This window comes from Chinchilla lanigera, unplaced genomic scaffold, assembly GCF_000276665.1.
Source record: "Chinchilla lanigera isolate Chin_1 unplaced genomic scaffold, ChiLan1.0 scaffold00010, whole genome shotgun sequence".
Taxonomy (NCBI): Eukaryota; Metazoa; Chordata; class Mammalia; order Rodentia; family Chinchillidae; genus Chinchilla; species Chinchilla lanigera.
This window is the reverse complement of record NW_004955411.1, coordinates 15658166-15675826: the sequence shown is the minus strand read 5'-3', so window position 1 is coordinate 15675826 and position 17661 is coordinate 15658166. Positions and strand designations below refer to the sequence as shown.

At 35.0% G+C, this 17661-nt stretch overlaps 1 protein-coding gene across 2 annotated transcripts in view; it reads left to right on the top strand.

Annotated features, from left to right (window-relative positions):
- Rngtt (RNA guanylyltransferase and 5'-phosphatase) overlaps positions 1-17661 on the top strand; it is a 280349-nt gene that overhangs the window by 91054 nt on the left and 171634 nt on the right. For both annotated transcript variants that reach the window (XM_005377741.2, XM_005377740.2), the window contains exons 10-11: positions 6073-6144; positions 8261-8425. In XM_005377741.2, the coding sequence (XP_005377798.1) occupies positions 6073-6144; positions 8261-8425 (237 nt within the window). The remainder of the gene's footprint in view (positions 1-6072; positions 6145-8260; positions 8426-17661) is intronic.

Here is a 17661-nt window from a genome sequence, read left to right as displayed (position 1 = left end):
AATTCCCAGTACTCCTCCTCCCCGCTACCAAAAGGAATTATGCTTTTGAAACCAACCACTGTTAATTTCACAATTGAATAGGCATAGTAGCAAACACTTGTAATCCCAGCACTCTGGATGATGGAGACAGGAGAATCACAAGTTCGAGTCCAGCCTGGGCAATCCAGTGACTTAGTGAGACCCTGTATCAAATTCAAAAATAAAAAATGAGCAGAGGGTATACTCCATCTCAGTACTGCCAAAAAAAGTATTTTAAAAAATTCTGTTACACTCAACACGACAAATACTGATTCACTTTAATAACTAAACTAATACACAAAATCACAGAAATGCTAGTAAAACTCACTGGAACTCTGACTGTCAAAGTATCTTTTGTTACTTTTTTTTTTTTTTTGGTCTTTTTGAGACAGGGTCCCACTGTGCAGTTCAGGCTGGCCTTGAGCTCACTTGGTAGCCCAGGCTGGTCTCGAACTTGCAAGAACCCTCCTGCCTCAGCCTCCTGAGTGCTGGGATTACAGGCGTGTACCACTTTTGTTACATTTTGATGGCCATTGTTCTTTTGATGACCATTGTGACTTTTCTTGGTACAGGTCTGCTTCAGAGGTACTTGACACATTCATAGTAGTGACAGCAATTTAGAGCATAGGTTCTTAGACAGAACGTGTATCAGAAGTTTGAGGGATGCTAGGGCTCTATTTCAGTCCCAGAAAAATTATGAATTTTCACGGTACCTCTACCCTGGTTGAAAGTGAGTGCTCGGATCAAATGTGAGCACATGTGAATAGGTAGTTACATAATTTTGCATGAAGAGAACCAAATGATGTGTGTGTTTTATAACTGGTCACTTTTTTTCCCTAGCAATTTGTGTTGGACATGTTTTTAATATAAATGTCTGAATTGCAGGGCTCTTTATGTATAAATACCGAAATTTGAAGTTTTCAAACTGTCTTGATGGTGAGAATTTTAGGATTAAAAAGTGCTTGTTCAAGGTGTTACCTTTTCCAACAGTCCATGCTACAGTTCATGAGTTGGAATCCTCCAGGGCATAGGATTTGTAAAGATGACCTAGTGAGTCTGATTAGGCAAGTTTGAGAAAACATTCTGTAATTTATTTGACCAGTTCTCCATTGATGGCTTTTTTTTCATTTCTCTCCCAAGCCCTCCCCTCCCCTCCCCTCCATTTTTTGTAGATTTCATCCTTTTTAAAAAATTGATTTATAAGATTCTTTTTTTGTCTTATTTAGGTGATTACTTTGTGTCACCTATTTTGAGAAAATGTATTTTCCTTTTCTTGTGTTTCTCCTAGGGCACAGTAATTTAAAAATATTATTGGTTAGGCTGGTAATGCACCTTAGGCTGGTGGAGTGCTTGATTTGCATGCGTGGGACCCTGGGTTTGATCTCTGACAACACACAGAAGCAAAAACAAACCAAAAAACCTGTACATGTACTGTATATGTGCACGTATGTGTGTTACATGATGAGCACCTTGGTTTGTAATATGTTGCTTCATAAAAATGTTTGGCTTTTTTATGACATTTTAAGGAAGGGGTATTTTCACCTCAAAATTATCCTGATACCTGTATTTTCTTCTAGTATATATTTATAGTTTAGTACATACATTTAAATATTTGATCCTTCTGAAATCCTTTTTGACAAAGAAGATGAAATGCAGTTTTTACATATCTAACCTGTTACCTTAACACTGTTCAGTCAGTACTCCTTTTTTGATTGGAAGTAATTATTTTTTATCATATGCCAGATCAGTGACGGCAAACCTGTGGCACGCAGGTACGCAGGGCACCCTTGTCAGCACATGAACCAAGTTGTCGAGCTTCTGCATTGGATAGCAGTTGTTTTTTCTAAACTAAAGCCTCAGTGTTCAGATTTAATTGCACTGGTGGCACTTTGTGATAAATAAGTTGTTGGGGTTGCTTTTAGACTGGGAGAGATTGCTACAGGGTCTCACTATATAGTTCAGGCAGGGTTTGAACTCTCATATAGCACAGGCTAGCCTCAAACTCAGGATGACTCAGCCTCCCAAGTGCTGGGATTATGGGCGTGCACCACCATGTCTGGCTTAGAAAAGATTTTTGTTGGACATAGGCTAAGGGCATTCCAGGTAGAAAATGTTTAAAAATAAGGATGGTTAACAATCTGTATATTTAACTTAGTAATACTATTTATTTTTACTCCAAGCTTGGATCACTGAGAGTGGTATAATAGATTCTTGTGAGGTTTTAAAATAGCATATGATTCATGATGTCAGCTTATTTGAGCCAGAGTTATAGTTGCCTTATCTTTTTCTAGATATATTGGTCCTCTTAGTTTCTTCTCCTGCATTTTCACTTGTAAATTGTTTTTGTAAAATACCAAATCCAAGAATAACTCAAACAACCCAATTGTCTGGGTCTCGGATGTAAGCACTGTGGTTTTGTTTTGCACTGCTAAATTATGTTCCTTAACCCACAAAAGGTAGAAGATAGGTTAGAAATATTGTATTAATTCATTTGAAACAAATCAGTGAATTTAATCAATTTAACACTGTGGCAAAGAGAAGAATGTAGCAGTTAATGCTGGGTGTAGTGTTGCACACCTGTAATCCTGGCACTCGGGAGCCTGCCAGCCTGGGCTACATAGTGAGTTTAAGGCCAGCCTGAGCGACACAGTGGGACCCTGTCTCAAAAAAGAAAAAAAAGCAGTCACTTATTAAAGTTAATAGTGAGAATCTTGGGAACATTGATTTTTCTTTTTCAACTGTTAATCTTTTCATACAAGAATATGTGTGCTTGGTGAAATTTTAGAAAGCCTGTATATTATAAATTCAAGTACCAGAAGAGATTATTTTTTAACATTTTGATGTTTCCTGTTAGTCATTTTGTTGTGCCTGTATTATATAACGTGTATAACTGACACACACATAACTAACATATAATATATCTTGTATACCTGGTCTTCCATCATTTCTCTTCAGTCTGAAAAACTGCTTTTAGGATTTCTTTTTTAGAATTTAGTTTCCTTTCTTAAAAGTTGTGATATAACTCTAATACCATAAAAATTGTCATTCTAAGGTCTTTATGTCCATGGTTTTTTGCATATTCCCAACATTGGTGACTACTGTGTCTTAGTTACTTTCTTGTTTGCTGGGACAAAATACCTAATGCCCACAAGTTAAAGGGGGACAGGTTTATTGGCTCACAGTTTGTGGAGATTTCAGTCCACATTTGGCTGGCTCCAACCAGGGTGGCATGGCAGAGGATCATGGCTGAAGAGAAAGAGTTTATGACTTTAGCAAGAACCAGGAGGCAGTAGCAATCAAGGGAGGAGGAGATACACATTTATCTTAGCTGCACCCCCAGTGGGCCATCTCTTCCAGCAGCCTTCACCTCCCAGTATCCATTAACAAATATAACACACATCCATAATCCAGTCACCTTTCCAGAGCGCCACCTATGAGTGCCTGAGGATTTGGGGAGACATCTAGATGTAAGCCACAACATGTTACCACTAATTCCAAAACATCTCATCATCCAGATAGTTTGTGCTGACTAGAGTGAAGTGGACCTTATCTGAAAAATTTCAAGGAGTAGCTTACAAAGGATGAGCTTTAAACGCTCATAGATTTTTTCAGAGAACAGTTCATGAGAGAAGTTAGAACCTTTCAACAATTGTCCATTGCTCATAGCACAAAAGTAGAAGTACTCAACATCCCAAGCATGCCTGTGTCTTCAGTCTCATCTTCGACTATGATCCCTAAACCATGAGTTTCACCTATAATCATCTTTGAAAAATTTACCCCCTACCATCCTTTTTTATGTTTTTCTTAATACCAGTTTACTTCTCATTTGTCCTGCTAGAAAATATCTCACATCTTTTAGGATTAAACTAGTGGTTGTCATGTACCTCATTAGCAAGCTTTCTCTTGTTCTTCAAGTAAAATAGTGCTTTATACCATCTGGCCTAATTTGGCTGAGATAGTATGGGTGTACACCTGTTATTTAGTATAATTATGAAGAACAGTCTGTTTCATTTTCAAAAGTATCCTGGTTTCCAGAGTAAGTTACCCACCATTTTATAAACTCGGCAATAGTACACCACAGGTACAGTTTTCTTAACTGAATTTTAAGTTGCATACTGTATTCTGTGTTTACTGAGTTTTTAGCCTATGGCAGTCGTGGCAGTTGTAGGGAAGAGCAGTTGTGTTGGCGTCATTGGGAATAACTAACTCAGTAATTCCCGCTATTTAAGGGATCTGGTCTTCCTTAGAATCCATAAGCTCTGTTCTCTTTGAGAACAGAGATATTTCGGTGACTATGTTCTTCACTTAGTTGGGAGATGATACTCACGTTATTTCTCCACTGCACTGTGGGATTCCTCGAGCCTTTACTTCATACAGAAAATGTGTTCAGCTATTTTTATTACTCTTTAGTCAGGAGAGGGAAAGGTGATGACACAGATAACCACTGAGTCTGCCTATTTATATTTGATTGTAATAGTGAAAATTATCAGGAATTTGTCATTTTACAAGTAGGGCTTCTAGAGATTGAATGGCCCTAGAGCTGAACCCAGCTGTGTCTCTTTCACTGCAGTCGTGCTAGTTTCTTGGCTGTCAGCTTAACTACTAGTTTATTTATTCCTTTTTACTTGTTTTATTTGCTGATAACACATTTTGTGATTTGGCTTTTGAAAATAATGTTTAAAGTAAAGCATAGTTCTGCTCATTTTATCAGATATTGAGAGAGAAATTCTTTTCAAAAGAGTAATTAATTGAAACTTGTTGGTAAACCACCCTGTTACTGCATAAAATGTTCAGATATGAGCGTTTAAATAAAATATTTCAATACACAATTTAAAATAAGTGTGATTTAATTTAAGTCAAGTTTTGGGTTAAAGATAACTATAAGTAAATGTTTATCTTGAACACATTTAGGAAAGAAATTGAGAATACTTTCTTACAATAGAGTATATTTTTCTTAAATCAGCCCCTCCCCGTTGAACCAGGAATTTTGCACTGAGCTACCTCTCCAGCCCTTTCTATGTATTTATTTATCATTTTGAGGGAAGGTCTTGCTAAGGCAGTTGCCCAGGCAGAACTCTGACTTGTAATTCATCTGCCTTGGCTTCCTAGAGTGCTGAGATGACAGGTGTGTGCCATCAAGGCTACCTTAAATCAGTGTGTGTGTGTGTGTGTGTGTGTGTGTGTGTGTATTTGGACTTTGAGTAGACCACAGGCCCTTGTACATCCTAGGGAAGTACTGTACCACTGAACTACATTGTGTAGACTTTCTAACATAATTTGCTTTTGGGTGGTGCTGGGGATTGAACTCAATGCTTTGCACATGATATTCAAGTGCTGTACTCCTGGGCTATATCCTCTCCCTGTGTGTGAATTTTCTGACATGAAATTGGATAGCAAGAAAGCCTGCCTAGTTCACTAGGAGGAATATGAAGAAAGAAAAATACTTTTAGTCCAAAAACTTAGTAATAATTAAAATTTTATAAAATGCAGCACTATATGTATATAATCTGTAATTATCCTTTAGTGTTTTTAACCTCTTTCTGTTAAGAGTATGCAATTCATTTTGACTTTTTAATGGCTGTGGTAGATTTACAGAAATCTATTTATGAAACCAAAAAAAGACCAGACCTGAATTAAATTTATAATGTGTGTCATTGTATAGTTTGATTAAAATAATTAGTTTAAAACAAAATTTAGGGCGGTATTTAATCAATAAAATTATTTCTAAAAATGACCCTGCTTTTTAGAAATTAAAATTTGTTGTCTTTTTACTCTTAAATGTTGTCTAATAATTTGAACATGAAACAAAATATAGTTTATATATTAAGATAGGAGATATTATCAATATTCAATATACATAATAAGTTCAGAATGAGAATTTTTGGGTGCTGACAATGTATTGATTTGGTCTCAGTACAAGGGTCTTCAGTTTGAAATTCCATCATCGTATATATGGTTTGTGTGCTTTCTGTGTATATGCTCTATTTCAATTAAATATAGACACTGGTGTTAAAGTTTAGAAAAACTGATCTTTTCTACTTACTCTCTTTCAAGGAAATGATTATTGACAGAGTAAATGGACAGACGGTTCCTAGATACTTGATATATGACATAATTAAATTCAATGTAAGTACCTTTCATAATGTTTTTGTTTTTGTTTTGTTGTTCTGAGTTTTTTTTTGGAGATAGAGTCCTGCTTTGTAGCTGAGGTTAGCCTTAAATTTGTGATGTAGCCCAGGCTGACCTCTAACATGCTGTCTTCCTCCCTGAGGCTGCTGAGTGCTGGAATTACAGGTGTACACTACCATACTAGTTTATAATATAGAAAATTATTAAGTTATAAAATAAAAATTGTCACTGGAATAATAGATTTTTTTTTTTTTTTGGTTTTTCTCCGGTACCGGAAACCGAACTCACGACCTTGCGCTTGCCAGGCAGGCGCTTTTGCCGCCGAGCTAAATCCCCAGCCCCAAGATATATTTTTAACATAGTGTATTTGTTATTGCCTCAAATAGGAAAGAAAAATTGTTATTCAAGTTGTATGTGTGTATATCATACACTCATTGGACATCTTTTTATTTAATACTTTTGTGTGTTTCCTTTTTCTTGCATTGCCTAATATATTCCCTGTGTATTTGTCTTTAGGTTACTTCAATTGAATAAAGAAAAACAGTTTAACTGATAGAATGAGATAGCATTATATAAAATAGAAATTACTTTTTTAAAAAATTACTTGGCTTTTAGTTACGCTGTACTTGATTGTGGATGAGATTGGGTGCATTCAGGGTGGTATGGCTGTAGACCCTGTACTAGGTTTTTTAAAAAGGCCAATTTTATTTCTTAAAAAATGAATAAAAAAACCCTCCAAAGAGAAAAATTATGAGGCATTGAATGTCTAACTTGAAGACACAAATATGTCTTCCTGTTCATGTTTAATTAAAATATGAACGTCTCAATTACTTAGGCAGTACTACATAGCTTTTGTAAATAAAGTTAGTAGTGTACATCTATGAAAAGGTATAGTTGTTCCTCTAGATGTATATCATTCAAATCATATCATTCAAGTCAAAATGAAAACATTTAAAATTTTGGAAATAAAAAGTATTTAAGTTTTAAAGTTTTGAACATTTATGACAAAAAAAACCCTAAAGCTCTTTTTTAGGGGGTCTACTTTAATAAATTGCCACATAAAAGCTTCAGGATTGCCATAATCCAAGTTAGTTAATGACATTTTTTTCCTGGAAAATTTCAGTGTATATATCTCATCTTTTGAGTTGAATTTGTATATTTCAAACATAGAGTTTCAAATTTAAGAACCTCAAGGCAGCGAGGTGTGATGGCGCACATCTGTAATCCTAGCACTTGGGAGATGGAGGCAGGAGGATTCTGTGAGTTCAAGGCCAAACTAGGCTATATAGTGAGTTTAAGGCCAGCCTGGACTACACAGTGAGATCCTGTCTCCAAAAACCAAAAGAAAGGGAAGGAGGGAAGGAGGGAAGGACCTCAAGACTAGAAAACATCAAATTTTTATTTTGTTATGTTTTGATTACTGTATTCCTGAAAAATAATACTTTCCAGAATTGGCTAATTTTTTCACAGATTCTGAAATAACATTTGTTGGCCTGTAAGTAGACCTAAGGGATAGGGATGGCTTTGTTTCTATTGGACATCCAGTAGAGGTTTCTTCTCATCTTATTCTCAATTTTTATTTTATGGTTCAAATCATATGTGCTTTAAGGACACTCAAAAGTGAAGTTTGTTGGGGAGAAGAGAAGACAACTTTGCCTTTCTAATAAGTGCATAACTTTGAACATATTATGTAAAGTTTTGCTGCATTAGTTTTTAGAGGTGAGATGTATTTAAGAAATGTCTTATTGACACTGTGCAGTGTTAGGTGACTGTGCTGTTTGTTTTAATGTGTCATTTACTTATTCTTCTGAGTTATATGTATCGCATACAGATGTTTTAATGAATTATGTAAGTAATAAAAATGACTAGTCAATATATTAATGCTTTAATTCAAAAGTGAAATGTTTCAATCAATTTATAATAGTTTTGTGTCACTTTCTTACACTGTTTTATGAATTAACGGCTCTAAAATAACTACATACTTTTAGATGTGTGTATCACTAATCAAACTGGTCATTTGGGCTGGCATGCCACTCTATACAAGGAGGCAGCCTAATTATGTTGATAAAATAGTTTTGGGGGTTGAAATTAAAAAGTTGTCTCTATGATTCAGGCCCAGCCAGTCGGAGATTGTGATTTTAATATCCGTCTGCAGTGTATAGAGCGAGAGATTATCAACCCTCGGCATGAAAAAATCAAGAGTGGGCTCATTGACAAAACACAGGAACCGTTCAGTGTCCGAAATAAACCATTTTTTGACATTCATGCTTCAAGAAAGGTAATGTTTACTTTTTTTTTTTTTTGAGACAAGGTCTTGCTAAAGCTGGCCAGGCTGGCCTTGAACTCAGGGCCCTCCCACCTTAGCCTCCTGAGTTGCTGGCCTTATAAGCATATATCACTGTACTCAGTATTTTTCTTTTTGTCATAATGGAGCTTGTGAGTGGACTGTGAATGAGTTTACTGCCCAGTTGCCTTGACTTTACCAGAAGTAACTGAATCAGATATGCAACTATTGACCGAACATGTAATTCCCAGGCTTTTCCTGTTTAGTGGTATTCTTGGTAGTGGAAACTTGAAGTCGGTTACTTCCTTGTTTCTCATAACAGTTCTTGTTTCATGGCCATTGGTCCATATTATTATTGTCATTAAACTTCATCATCATTGTTTTTGAAACTGAGCAGATCCTGAACTTGCTGTATAGTCCAGACTGGCCTCAAACTTGCCATTTTCCTGCCTCAGCCTCCTGAGTGCTGGGATTATAAGTGTATACCACCATGTCCAGCCACACTGTTTTTTACAAAGGTATACATAACTTAAGAATCATACTGAGTGAAAATAATTTTTTAGATCTGTTCCTACTCCTCCTAAATGTAAACCGTACATGGTGTGGTAATGCTCTTATTAAAAATGTATATGTTTATATATTTTCTTATTTTGTGGTTTTGACACTTAAATTGATTATGCCAAATGTTCTAGGACTGTTGTATTTTTCCCTTAATAATATGGCTTAAAGATATTTCCATGTCAGTGCATAAAATGTGCCACCTTATTTTTACATAGTATTGACAGTAGAGATCTACCATACATTATTTTATTATCAGTAGACTTTTAGATTGCTTCTAGTCTTTGCTATTATCAACATTGCTCCATTATTTGGTTATATTGCTATTTCTTAAGCATAAGTAGAAGTAGAATTTTAGGTGTGTAAATTGTGGATGATACTGGTTATTACTACCAGATTGCCTTCCAAATACAGCCATTCCCTCTCCAGCAGGCGAGGTCGTTTCCCTCTCCAGAGAGCTCCTTTCCGTCTTTCCTGGCTCATGGTCCTTTCCTCCCTGGCCTACACCAGGCAAAGTACTCTGATGTGCAGGGGGCCCATGAGGTCTCTTGCTAGACTCGGGTATTTCCTCTCTGCTCCTTACTGGGTTCAGGATCATTCCAAGGTACTTAACATGTTTCCTGCCAAGGTTTACTGACCTATAATTTGAGATTATAGTATATGCGTTTGTGACATAAATTTAATGAAGCACTGTACAAAAAGCCCTTAGAAAAGCACAGGCTATATAGGAAGCATCCAGTAAATGCCAGTTATCATTAATTTTGTTTTTTGGATTTATAAATGCTGTTTTGCTCAGTCTGTTGCTATAAGTTTAATATTTTGTATGGTGTTTTCCATAAATGAGAAGTTCAGTTTTTTTTTTTTTTTTTGTTTTTTTTTGTTTTTAAGAGCAGAATATATTTATTGGGGAAAGCGCTTCTATCTGAGAGAGAGACAAGAGGGGTCCCGAATGGGCTGCCTGAAAAGTTCAGTTTTTATGTAGCTAAATTTGGCAATATATTTCTTAGATCTTCCTGATTTTTCATCTTGCTCGAGAAACCCTTCATTGCCAAAATAGTCTTTTAAAATTATTTTCTATTAGTTACCTTTTTTTTTTTTTTTTTTTGAGTTAGGTATTGCTGTATAGCTTAGGCTGGCCTTGAATTTATGATTTGACCTTGAACTTGTGATTTCCTGTCTCAGCCTCCTGAGTGCTGGGATTACAAGTGTGCGTTACCACAGCTGGCTAGATATTCTATTTTTAATCTTTCACTTTTTCCTGGAATTGTCTTTTTCCTTAGTCTATCTAGTATCTTGCATTTTTTTGTTTTTTGTTTTTCTTCCGGTACCAGGAATCGAACTCACGACCTTGTGCTTGCCAGACAGGTTCTGTGCCGCTGAGCTAAATCCCCAGTCCCACTTTTTTTTTTTTTTTTAACTCACTGTCTTTTCTTCTTAAGATCTCTCAATGGCATTTTGTTTCTTCCTTCATCACTTTTAGTTTTTAATACTACTACAAGTATTACTGTTATCACTACTGTACTATTTGTTTTTGTTAGGATATTGGGCATATCTTAACATTTGAAAGCAAGTGTACCTTAGAGTTTCTGCTGTTAGGATATGACATATATTTACATAATGACTATTTCTTAAAATGTTCTTTATTTCTCATTAGTGCTTTTGGTGGGATTCTTTATTTTTTTGTATACCAATTACATATAGTGTATTCTTTATTCATGTTGTTAGTCTGTTTATGATTCATTGAATCCATCTCTTAATTTGTTTCCTTCTCTTTCCCTCCTCCTTTTGTTATTTATTTATTCACGTTTTGAATGTCAGTGTGTGGCAGTGGTTAACTTTTTCAGCAAACCTTATTGAGAGTTCTGATTGATGCAGATATGTTAACAGTTGTAAAGCTCTACTTTTCTTATCAGAATGTAAATGTCTTTTGAGTATGCATGGAACATGGTCCTATACTTGACTGTGTGCTGATAAGCATTTAAACTTTTTAGAGGTTTTAAAAAAGGATAATATGTCACATTTGACATTTAAAAAGGTTAATGACCGTTTCCTAAAAAGCCTCAAAGAGTGGTATACCTAGGTTTGAACCGTGTTCTGGGAGCGGTTTTTGCTTTTTATATTTATTGTGTGTTGAGTTTATGGTTTAGATTAGAAAAGAATAAGTAGGGTAGTGGTGCTTTTATATGAAAATTGCATAGGGCATCTAAGAAATTGTATTTTGGTGGAATATTAATTTGTAAACTACTAACAACCACTGTTCTATGCCAAATGGGCATTCAAATAATTATTGCCCCAAAGAAGCATCACTATCTTTTTTATGTTCAACCCAGAAAATATTATTTGTACAGGAAGGAGTTTTTAACGTTATGATTGTAAAGGATATATGACAGTATATGCAATATATGTGTTTTAAATTCTTTTCTAGCATAATCTCACACCCTAGATAATGTAAATTTTTGTTTCATCTCCTTCTGCTCAAATCCATTTAACTTGCTAACTTTGTTTTTTTTTTTTTTTTTTGGTTTTTCTCCGGTACCGGGAACCAAACTCACGACCTTGCGCTTGCCAGGCAGGCGCTTTTGCCGCTGAGCTAAATCCCCAGCCCCTAACTTGCTAACTTTGATAACGTTTGGATGTATTATTAGCAGGAATCCCTGTACTGTTGACTGCTTATCTTTTTCACTTCAATAGCTACAAAGTTGACATTTTCCTTTTATAAATACTTGGTATTACACTTGCCTTGCAGGAGACTGTTACTGAATGTCCTTTATATCTGTTTTGGCAGTAGGGATTTTACAGGCGAACAAGGTTGTGTACTACTGTGCCTTGCCTAATGGTAGGCTAAAGATATGTTTAACATTCTTATTTAAAATACAGTGTAAAAGTTGAGCAGAAGCCAAATTACTTGTTTACATTCATTTTTAATAAGCTAATTTGATAGCGTGTACTTTCATAATTTAAAGTTCAACATTTAAGAAAAAGTGTCTTAGATAGTATAATGCTATTCAGAACCAGTGCTGCTTAGAAATACAGTTGGTTCTCCTTATCTGCAGGCTCTGCATCCAACTATACATAGAAGATATTTGAGGAAAAACATGTCTGTACGGAACATTTTTATCTTATCGTCATCTAAACAATGCAGTGTAACATTAGGCATTTTAAATCATCTAGGGATGATATAAAGTGTATGAGAGGGTGTATGTAGGCTCTGTGCATGTACGCTACTGTAAAATAATATAAGGGACTTGAGCTTCTGCTGATTTTGGTTATCTGCTTGGGACGGGTTGGGGAGGTGGCGCTGTGGGGAGTCGTGGTGATTCTGGACCTGATTTCCTCAGGGTACTGAGGGAAGACTGTATTTGCGTGTGTGACCTTAGAACTGTTCTTACAACTGAGACAGTTACGCTGAACAACTTTTCGTGTAATTTTTTACGAGAAAGACTCAAGGTGTTCTTACATTTTTCTTTATACAACTTATACAACTCCTTTTTAATTCACAGGATATTCTTTTGGTAAAGCAATTCTGATATTTGGAATTTTAAATATAAGTATCCTGCAACCTCTTCAGTTTGTATTATTTTTTTGTCATTAGTTACTCCTTTTTTCAATTAGGTTTATTGGTACATTTTAGGTATACATAATGATCACATTCATGATACGGAATTTGTACCCGTACATGATATAATTTAATATTTTTCCCCATTCCCCTACTCTCCCCCTCCTTGTCTTCAGTTACTCTACTCTTACTGAAATGTTTTTGATCATGGACTCCAAAAGGAAGACACAGTTTTGCAACAGAACTGCAACATTCTTAGCACACCAGTATAGGACCATATTTACAGTTTGTATGTTATAGCTATAGATTCTTATTTCTGTCTTTGCTGAGAATGGCAAAATAGTCATATGAAGAATGATAAAGCATTTGAAAGAGGAGTATGTATCATATCTTTGTTTATATATAAATTCTTTGAAGAATGGTGGTTTTTTATGTGGCTTAAAAATTAATTATGGAACATGCAAAGTTTTTGTAGAAAGCAATGGAATTTCAATTCTGTGTATCTTTTATTTTTAAAAAATTCTATATATCTACAAATCTTTTATTTATTTATTTTTGATACCAGGAGTTGAACTCACGACCTTGCACTTGCCAGGCAGGCACTTGTGCCGCTGAGCTGTATCCCCGGCCCTACAAAGTTTGGGTTTACTTTATTAATACAGCTTTATTAATAATGTCTTCATTTTTTGTAATTGGATATATCAGAGACAATGAGGCGATAATGAGCTGTTCAGTTTTTAACTTTAGTACATAGTTGGAATAGAAAGTCAGCATAGTCATAGCAAATAGCCAGTTTTCAAATTACAATTTACATTTCCATTTTGAAGTTTACAATTACAGTTTACATTTCCAGTTTGAAGGCCATCTGAGAAAGGATTATTTAAGCAGATTAAATATGGTAACATTCTTCATTCATTTTTCATTGTTTTAGAAAAATAACCATTTGCTGTTTTTGTGATCTATTCATAATGTATACATAAACAAGCAATACATTTATTTCTATTCTTACCACGCCTACCCCCAACCAAGCACTGATTTCTTACATACTGTTCTGTGTCTTGCTTTTTTAGAAACTTTTTCTGAAACCGGATATGGTAGTGCATACCTGTAATCCCAGCACTCTGAGGCAGGAGGATTCCCATGAGTTCAAGGCCAGCCTGGGCTACATGTTTAATACCAGTCTGGACTACATAGTGAAACACTATCTGAAAAAAAATTTTTTTTGTTTTTTCTTTCTTTCCACCTGTGGTGCTGACTATTGAACCCAGGGCCTCAGGCATGCTAGGCATTATTTGTTTTTTATTTTTAAAAACTCTGTGGTTTTCTTGAGTCCTTTTGCCCCTGTATTAGTACATAGATTTTGCTTGCTTTCTTCCTCCCTCCCTCCTGCTGTAGGTCTCTTCCTCCCTGTCTCCCTCCCTCCCTGTTCCTCCCTTTCTCCCTCCTCCCTCCCTCCCTTGTTTTTGGAGAGTGGGTGTTACTACGTAGTCCAGGTGAGTCCTGAACTTACTGTGTAGCACAGGCAGGTCTTGAACTTGTGGCAATCCTCTTGCTCTACTTAGCCTCCCAAGTGCTGGGATCACAGCCATATCACCGTCCCAGCATCATTGTTTATTTTTACAGTCACACAGTTTCGATAATTTAACTATCTTGTAGTCATCTGTATTGTTTTTAGTTTGTTGGTAGGGATTTTTAAAAATTTGCATATGGATATCCAGTGGTTACAGTACCAGTGATTGAAGAAACTATCCTTTTCATTGAATTAATTCTGTACCTTTATAAAGAGTTAAGTATTCACGTATCTTTGGGCCTATTTGTAAACTATCTGCATTTTTTCCTTGATGCATGTGTTTGTCTTGAATACCAGTTAGATGTTTTTTTGGTAATAAATCATGAATTTAGGGTAGTAATTTACTTTTCAGCTTTGTTCTTTTTCAAAGTTGAGTTATTTGAAGCCTATTTTTATGTGAATTTTAGAATCAACTATCAATTTCTATAAACTCCTGCTATGATTTTGACTGGAATGCACTGAATATATAGGTGAACTTGAGAGAATTGACATCCTATTTTTTTTTATTTTTTATTTTTGGGTACCAGGAATCGAACTCAGGACCTTGTACTTGCCAGGCAGGCACTTGTGCCACTGAGCTATATCCCTGGCAATAAACTTTTCTTCCTTTTTTTTTTTTTTTTTTGGTACCGGGAATTGAAGACATCCTAAACAAAGCTGAATTTTATAGTTCTTTCATAGAAACCTTTTAAAATTTGTCTCAGCAATTTTTGTAGATCATCGTAACCTATATGGGGGGATGCCACTTTTTGCTTTTCAATCTGAGTGCCCTTTATTTCACTCTTTTAAGCTTACTACGTAGGCTGGCCTCCGACTTTTGATCCTTCTCTCAACCTTCCATGTGTTGGTATTATAGATGTGTGCTTCCATCACCACCACCTTCCTGATTTGAATGAGAATACTTCCAGTGAAGACAGTGTTCCATTTTGTCAATTAAAAAAATTCTTTAGATAAAATGTTATTTTTTTATTCATATGATAGATATGGTGATTATCAGTGCTATCTTTTTTCTGTTTGTGTCGATTTTATGAATTACATGAAAATTTCCTAATGTTGAATCATTTTTGTATTATAGGCTAAACTCTATTTAATCTTAGTATATTAGTTTTAAAAATGTGTTGCTGAGGTTGATTTTGTTATTCTATAAAGTTTTGGAACTTTGCAACAATGTTGTACCTGTTTTATAAAGAAACCTGAGGTGGTGTTTTTCCTCTGTGTTCTTGAAGTTTTAATACAAGCATTGAAATTATGTGATTAATTTGTAGGTTTTATTAAAGAATTGTGTCATGAAATTACTTGGGTGCAAGTGTTTGAGGTTTGGGTTAACAGCCTTTTCACCTCTCCTATAGAAATTTATAGGTATTAGAGTTTTCTCACCTGGTGTTTGATTTACTATGATTTCTTAATAAAATACATATTTAATTCCTGTTTTAAATTATTTGTATAGAGTTGAGGAATGCAGTTTAATATAAGAATTTACATATTTTCTGGTTTTATGATTCCTTCCTTTCATGTGATTTCATAGTTGAATGTTTATGTTTCTTTGATTTTCTCTTAATAATGGCAGCAGTTTAATTTTTTTCTCCTGCTAACCAATTTTCATCCTAGGGTGTAGCATCTAATAGTTCCTACTCTTTAAGAATATTGCAGTTTTGGCTTATTCATCTTTCCCAAGCTTGTTAACGAGTTTTAAAATTTCTAATGAAAGAGGCTTTTCATTTTCTGGATTTGTTATTAATTTAAAACCTTAATTTTATTGTACTGAAATGAGAGATTATTTTCTGTTCTTTTCTCACTTTTTGAAATTTATATGCTGTCATCATTTTTGCTGTATGTATTAGACATTTAAAAGATGGCATTTAAAAAATTCTAGGGTAAAGATTTTGATATGTCCCTCAGCTCTACTTTACTAATTATGTTTTTTGGTTTTAGATTTTATATCTGTATTTATTTTTGGATCATTTGATGTGTCGTGGACTAAAAGGTAAAATGAAAGCCTCTTAGCACTCATATGTATAATTACAATGCCATCTATAATTTTTGCCTCAGAAATATTCACACTATGTTTTTGGTGACAACAAATTCATAGATACTTTTTCATTTGGATTTATGAGGTATGAGAGAAAAATACAGTGAACGTTTAAAAATTATTACAGTAAAAGACATATAGTCATTAATTTCATCATTTTTGCCACTTTCTGAGGCGATTCTGGAAGCCTTCTTTTGTGTCTTTAGTTGCACTGTTGTGGCTGCCTCAGTGTCCCAAATCAATTCAAAATACTTTTCCTGGTCTTCGTTGCATGTGCCAAATCTGGTGAATAAGGTGGATGATGACCTACTGTAGTGTTTTCGTGAGCCTGTCTTCTGTGGGGTGGCGTGCAGCAGCAACATTCACCATATTTTTTTATCAAACCCCATAAAATCACTCATGAAGGAGGACTTCTAGAACTGCTTTAGAAAGTGGTAGGAGTAGTGGGGTACGTTTGAAGTGAGGGGCAATATTTTGAGGTTGCTTAATGGCATTTTGTTTTTATGGTAATAGTTTTAAAATATTCACTGTGTATTTTAATCACATATTTCTTAAAATTGCAAGCTGTCCTTTCACTTGTTTAGTCTGTTTGTGTTGATTTCTGACATTACACTAGTACTATGATCCTCCTTATGTTTATCTTTGTCCATTTTACTATTGAAGTACTTTGGAGTCATATTATTTTAGGTTTATACTTCGTATATAGCACATTTTAACTCATTATTATTATTATTTAAAATTTTAAACAACGTTATTGGGGTATAATTGTATACTAACCAGCTCACCCATATAAAGTGTACAGTTTCAGTGAATTTGGTTAATGTATGCGTCAGATTTGTGGAGCCATCACCACAGTCAATTTTAGGACAGCTTTACCTTCTCCAGAAGAAACCCCACGTCCTTTTTTGCAAACCATTCCCATCGTGCAAACCTCCCAACCCGCCATAGCCAGCCATTCATCTGCTTTCTTTAGAGGTCTGCCTGTTCTGGACATTTTATATAAAAAAAAAGCTTAACTTTTGTGACTGGCTTTTTTCGCATAGCTGGTGTTTAAAAATTTTTTTTCATTAGTATATGTTTGCAGTGCATAATGATTATATTCATTGTGTCCTTATTTTGAGGTAGTCTCTGAATGAGTTGTCCAGATGGCCTCAAACTTGCTACCCTGCTTGGCCTTGCAGAGTGCTGGGATTATATGCGTGTGCCACCATGCCTGGCTTAGGTACTTTGTTTTTCTAAAAACAAACTTAATGGACATACAATAAGCATACTGAAATGTGCATGAATCAGACTTTGTATTTTTTTTTTTTCTTTTTGTATGTACACTTCTAGTTGTTGCAGCACTACTTTTTGACAGGAATATCTTTTCTCCATTTTATTGCCATTACTCTTCTGTCAAAAATCACTTGATTGTATGGATTATTTCTAGCCTCTATTCTGTTCTCTTGGTCTATTTGTCTATTCTTTTTCCAGTACTACACACTCTTGGGTACAGTAGTTGTTTTGAGTCTAGTAAT